The following is a 6,265-nucleotide window of genomic DNA, read 5'->3' on the forward strand; positions in this document are numbered from 1 at the left end:
TCGCAGGTTCAAGCCCCACACCATGCAAAGCGAAGCCCGGTATTTAAGTGGAGAAGGGTAGAGGGGCGGGCCCATTATCCACCGAGTTTAGAAGGCTGTGATTGGTCCAAAGGGCGGGTCACAGACGGATTTCTCGGTTATCAAAAAAAATATCTCTTCCTCCAAGTATCCATGTAGGAAAGCTGATTTGATATCCAACTGAAAGACATGCCACTAATTTTGTGCTGCCAAGGCGATTACCATTATAATGGTGTCATGCCTTGCAACTAGAGCAAAAACTTCAATGTAGTCCACACATACTCCTGGTTGTATCCCTTAGCTACCAATTGTGCCTTATACTTGTCAATTTCACCATTTTCTTTCAGTTTCGACTTGTAGACCGACTTGACACCAATTGTCTTGTGCCCCTTTGGAAGATTTGACAACTCCTCGATGCCATTTCTTTCAATAGCATCATTTTCGTCATTTATAACTTTTCTCCATTTCCCCTCTTTGACAACATTCTCAAAAGATGTAGGATCACTATCTGCAAACAATGTAATGTGAGAAACATCTTCATTAACATCAGTTTCTCTTACCTTATAATCCATCATCCACACGGGCCTTCTGTGAGCATGACGAAGGGACTGATCCGTTGCATCAGTTTCTTCCAAAGCTGTTGGTAGAATTTCAACAACTGCTGGAGTAGAAATTTCAGAATTTTCAAGTATTGCAACTACTTCTCCGACTTCATTATCTACTAAGATTGGAGTTGACTGCTGCATATTCCGGTCCCAAGTGCTCTCTTCATGAAAAACATCTTTGTTGGTCTCAATCTTCTTTGTTAATGGATTGAACATCTTGTACACCTTGGATGCCTCACTAACACCAGCTAAGACACATCTCTGACCTCTATTATGAAGCTACTTTCTTTTTACTTCTGGGTTATGTGCATAAACAATGGACTCAAAAATTTTAAAGTGGTCTACTACAGGTTTCCTTCCGCTCCAAGCTTCCTTAGATGTAGCATCTCGAAGAGCAAAAGTGGGACTTCTATTCAAGATGTGAATGCTCCAATTCACTGCTACCGACCAAAATTGCTTTGGAACTCTTCCTCGAGCCAGCAAGCTACGAACTATGTTGAGAATGGTTCTATTTTTCCTCTCCGTCACATCGTTTTGTTGTAGTGTATATGCTGTTTTCATCACTTTCCAAATGCCACGAGTCTCACAAAAATCATCAAATACCTTAGAGAAGTATTCTCCTTTGCGATCTGTCTGAAGGTTCTTAATAGTCCTTCTAGTCTCATTCTCCTCACGAGCTTTGAAGCTTTTAAAAATACATTAGAAGTCTTAATCTTTTCCTATAAAGTATACACTCAAGTTTTCCTGGAATAATTGCCAATAAAAGTGATAAAATATTTTTTACCTCCATTAGTGATTGGATTTATTGTCCCACAAATATCAGTCACCAGCCTCAAAACCTCCTTGGCTCTCCGTGACTAACTTTTAGGAAACTAAGAACGATGTTGTTTGCCAACAACACATTCTTCACAAACTTGGGAGGGAACAACAATTTCAGGAAGCCCTGTCACCATACTCTTCTGTTGAAGGATCTTCAAGCCACCAAAATTCAAGTGACCATATCAAAAATGCCACAACCATGAAGGATTTTTCACTTCCACCATAGAGAAAGATTGAGCAAAATCTTCAAAGGGAACATGTTTCAACTCATTTTTAATATCTATAACTCCTCTAGATGGATCAGAAGTTTCACATGTGTCATTCCTTAAGGTGATCTAACAGTTGATCGGCACTCAATAAATTACATTTCAAAGCAGGAACATGGAACAGATTAGATATGATTCAGCACACACATTCATGGTTCTAAAATATATATTTACCCTTTTCCATCACATTCACAATTGAGAGATCACCGGAACTAACTGCCGACCTGAAGTTTTTATTTAAATCAACAAAAGAAGACTTACTTCCAGTCATGTGGTTATTGCAACTGGTATCCACCTACCAAATAACTTGCTCCTCGAACTCGTTTTAGCATGAACCACCATTAAAAAGGTATCTCCTTCCTTATTCTCAGCAAAATCTGACTTTTCTTCTTTCTCATTAGGCAACCTAGTACGACATTTAGAACGATAATGATCAAATTTATGGTAACGATAACATTCTACATTTGATTTGTCAAAATCTCTCCCTCCTGCTTTTGCCGTAGTCATCATTGGCTCTAAAATTCCTGATGCCATCTTTGCTGCACCCATCTCTGCCCTCGATCTGAGATGCATTTTCTTTATAATTACTTTTATGGACAAATATACTAATATGGTGGCACATGTTGGTTCTTCTGTTAACAATATGACAAAATTTGTTTGTCATTTTTAGGCAACAAATTCTTGTATCACAGACCATTGTTACATGCATAGACTGCTCGTTTTCTTCCTCAGTTGTTATCTTTTTAGTTGCTTTCCATCACTGTTTTTAGTTGTATGGAGAATGACTCTCAGAAAGGGCATAAAATTAAAGATATAGATCAGTTTCTTGAATCTGGGAAGAAGTAATTTCCATTAGTCTTCAGTTGGTTTGAAATACATGCCTTTGTGCATGCAGATACTATAATTTTCATGAATAAATTAACGTATCTGAACTTTCTACTCATTCTGTGTCATTATTCTCTTATAAGGATTGTTGTGACCGCTTTCAATTAGCCAAAATTTGACCAAAAACGATTTGAGTTGAGCCGAGCTAAAATATAGGGGGCTGAGCCCCAAGCCAGGTTGGTTCGTTGCGCAGGCAACTGATATGATACTTGACATTACTATGGTACATATGCAATGCAGGATACCTAATGTTTGTAGCTTTATCCTAGGAAGTTCATATGTTGGTTATTAATACGTTCCCACTTATAATGATGTCCTTGACACTACAGATGGATTCTGAAGCTAATGAAATGCAACATAAACAAGAACGCTTGAGAACAAGATGGACACCCTCCCTGGACAAGGTTTTTGCTGACCTTGTTGTTGAGCAGATTAAGCTGGGGAACCGTCCGAACAATGTCTTTGATAAGAAAACTTGGAATTATATACGTGATGAATTTAACAGACAGACAAATCTTCATTTCAATAACAACCAACTAAGAAAGCACCTTGATGTGTTGCGAACTCGTTATTACAACCTTAAATCTGCTTCTGATCAAAATGATGCTTTGGACGATTCTTGCTACATTGGTTTTGACCTATGGGAAGACATCGGGGTATTTCTCAGTCTCTCTTTCTATATATGCTTGTGTTTTCAATTCCCCCTCCCACAATTTTCCTAACAGATTCATGGAAAACAGGCTCAGCCGAAGCCTGAATCGAGCAAAACCAAGGAGTGCCCTATCTATGAGCAGCTGTGCACAATATTTGCTGACTCGGGAGCTGATGGGAAGTATGCCCAATCAAGTCACTATGAAGGGCTGGACAAATCTGCTGGGATAGATATCTCATTTAAAGAAAGTGGCAACTTGGTTCCTCCTTCATCATCAACTCCTTTAAACACTGCTGCTACTTTACAACAAACTACAACAAGGACTGTAGCTGGTAAAAAGAGAAAGTGTCCATCAGATATAGTTCCTGCTTCAGGCCAGAACTGCGGGGATAGAGAGATAATTGATGCTATGGCAGAAGCGATGGGGGAGATGATTGCTGCTTCAAAGTTTCAGACAGTTGTAATGCCTCAAGTTGATGGTAGATTTACAATCCGTAAATGTATCAAAGCTTTGGATGAGATAGAAGGCGTTCCAGAAAATCTTTACTATGCAGCTTTGGATTTATTCGACAATCCCAGTCTAAGGGAGATGTTCATTTGTCTTAACAGCAGCAGCATGAAGCTGACATGGCTGCAGGGGAAATGTACTAATCTTTCTTCATTTATCTAGCCTTTCCCCCTGGTTTACAATTTTAGAGGTTGTACCCATTTTATCTAGCGAATTTTTTTTGGAAACTCTATACATAAATTCCTATGGCCTGCTTGTAGTTACCAGCATGGGACAGGTAAATAGAATATAGTTAAGGTAGCAGCATGCATTTGGAGTTTTGGTAAGGCATTGTTGGAAACTAAAGCTTGACATGTTCATAGAGCCCCGCTTAGCAGGTTAGCGATTCTATTTTCTCTTGCAAAGAATGTTTTGAATGGAAGACATTTCTACTTTGAATGATATGTTGGCAACTACACATTTCATTTCATTCATTACAAAGGGTACATGTTTTAAAGTTATTTCTTCTATTTTAAAATTCAAGCTTTGTATGATTGCAGGAGTGTCCGTTATGGCACCATTAAAAGTTTGTATTATGAATTGGTGCATAACGACTGTTACTCCAATTTGAATCAAACCTGTCTGATGTTGTCCCATAACTTGAAGAGGCAGCATTCCATATTGGAAACTATTTATCATGTCATCAATCAGTGAGGATTTTCTAGTCCATGTCATTTTGTTCCATGGCCAAACAGTTGTTTTCGTATTTCGTGCATCCTTTACTGGCAAAACACATAGGAACTTCATCCATATACCACTTTATCTTTTTCTTCAAGGGAGTAGAAATATGCATCTTCCAAATCCTGTCCAAAGGTGAAGGTCATTTCTATCTCTCACCGACAAATGAATCTGGTCGCCACAGAGTAAATGTATATTTGTCACGTCCACTCAAGTCAGGCTTGGTCTGGTGTACTGCATTGGGCAAAATTTGTCTAGCATACGGGGCTATAAGGAGGACTAGAATGTGGAAATATGTATTGATTATCCTCGGGATTTCCATAGCGGACTGGAATGTGGAAATATGTACTGATTATTCTCGCCATTTCCATAGCAGGGCTCCTTCTCCCAACTTTAGTATTGATTTTCTTATGTTTACATGTGTGTATCGTCTTCAAAAATTCATTTTCAGCTTCAATAGATGACTTAGGTTTTAGCTTGGTCATCATGTGGTAAGTCGTACCCTCCTTTTTTTTCTGTCTGTCTGTTAAGTAAAGCCATATTCAATAAAACCGGGATGTGAAGGAAAATCATAAGGCAAACCACAAACAAAAACCATCTTAGCTAAATTTTCGCGATCTCTTTTCTTATTATATTTACGTTGTGTTAGTGGACCACTGGGGTTAGAAGGATCTAATGTTCCTTGAACCATGTTCGAAGCCCTTACTGATTGATTAACATTAATATCAACATCATTAACTTGAATTCCTTTTTTTTTAATCGGCTAAAGCTTTGGCTGCTTTATATTCAATAAGCATACAAGATAATAAATGTCTATTTAAGCCCCCGTCCCACCGTGACCTCCACCTTGTCTATGTCTAAATTGTTGCTTACACTTATTACAAATAGCAATAGAGTTTTCCTTATCTAAAGTCATAAATTGCCACACAACAGAAGTTTTAGGGTGTTGATACTTCACCTTCTCCCTTGTAGGAGGTACAAGGGGGGTGGGTGGGTTCACAATTTTGCTCCGTTGGATTTGTAGTTTCAGTTGAAACTTCCGTTAGCGGACTAGTAGGTGTTTCTTCTAATTCATCTTCTTCCGAATCACCTTCTACTTATCTTCACCTGAATTTTCATCACGATTAGGATTCATATTACCATAATGTCGTTCTAAAACTTCATGATCAAGTTCAACATTTGAATCAATATCAAAATGAGGAGTGAAAGAAGTATCATCAACATAAGTAGAATCATTTGTATTAAATCTAACTCTAGGTATTGATTTTGAAGAAGAACCACCACATTTACTTTTATTTTTTTCCTTACTACTTTTTTTAGAAAAATTAAATAGATTACTAATAGTGGTTGCTACCTTCTCTTTACCGGTATTTTTTTTTGCTAGAACTCATATTTAATAAAATGTGAAGTGTAATATAAAAATAATAATAACACAAAAATTAATTGCGAAAAATTAAAATTAAATATAAATATTATGAAACGAATGTACAAAACGTCTGCGTTAATAGCAGACGTTATAACCGATTCTTGAAGCTTGTAGTTTGTTGTAAGTTGTAATTTGGAACTTCAATACTTGATAGCAAATATGAGAATTAATGTATATATTATGATATAATATGAAAATTTAGAATTGAAATATATATATCAAGATATAACATGAGAATTTATAATTGAGAATTAAATGGAATCAAGAATTAAGATTTAAGAATGAGAGGATATAGAATATAGATGAGAGAATAGATGATTTTGTAAGAAATAATGAAGTATAGGGGCATAATATTAAAAATGAATTAAA

General features: G+C 37.0%; 1 protein-coding gene across 4 annotated transcripts in view; it reads left to right on the plus strand.

Annotated features, from left to right (window-relative positions):
- LOC102603290 (L10-interacting MYB domain-containing protein-like) overlaps nucleotides 1–4,253 on the plus strand; it is a 7,211-nt gene extending 2,958 nt beyond the window's left edge. The window contains exons 1-3 of one of the 4 annotated variants that reach the window (XM_015310550.1): nucleotides 1,762–2,057; nucleotides 2,923–3,249; nucleotides 3,334–4,253. In XM_015310550.1, coding sequence (XP_015166036.1) covers nucleotides 2,923–3,249; nucleotides 3,334–3,915 — 909 coding nt within the window. In that variant the 5' untranslated portion in view covers nucleotides 1,762–2,057 and the 3' untranslated portion in view covers nucleotides 3,916–4,253. The other 3 variants (XM_015310548.1, XM_015310551.1, XM_006351546.2) reach the window with 3 other exon arrangements.
- The last annotated feature ends 2,012 nt before the right edge of the window (nucleotides 4,254–6,265 follow it).

The sequence above is a fragment of the Solanum tuberosum genome, unplaced genomic scaffold, assembly GCF_000226075.1.
Source record: "Solanum tuberosum cultivar DM 1-3 516 R44 unplaced genomic scaffold, SolTub_3.0 scf00135, whole genome shotgun sequence".
NCBI classification, from domain to species: domain Eukaryota; kingdom Viridiplantae; phylum Streptophyta; class Magnoliopsida; order Solanales; family Solanaceae; genus Solanum; species Solanum tuberosum.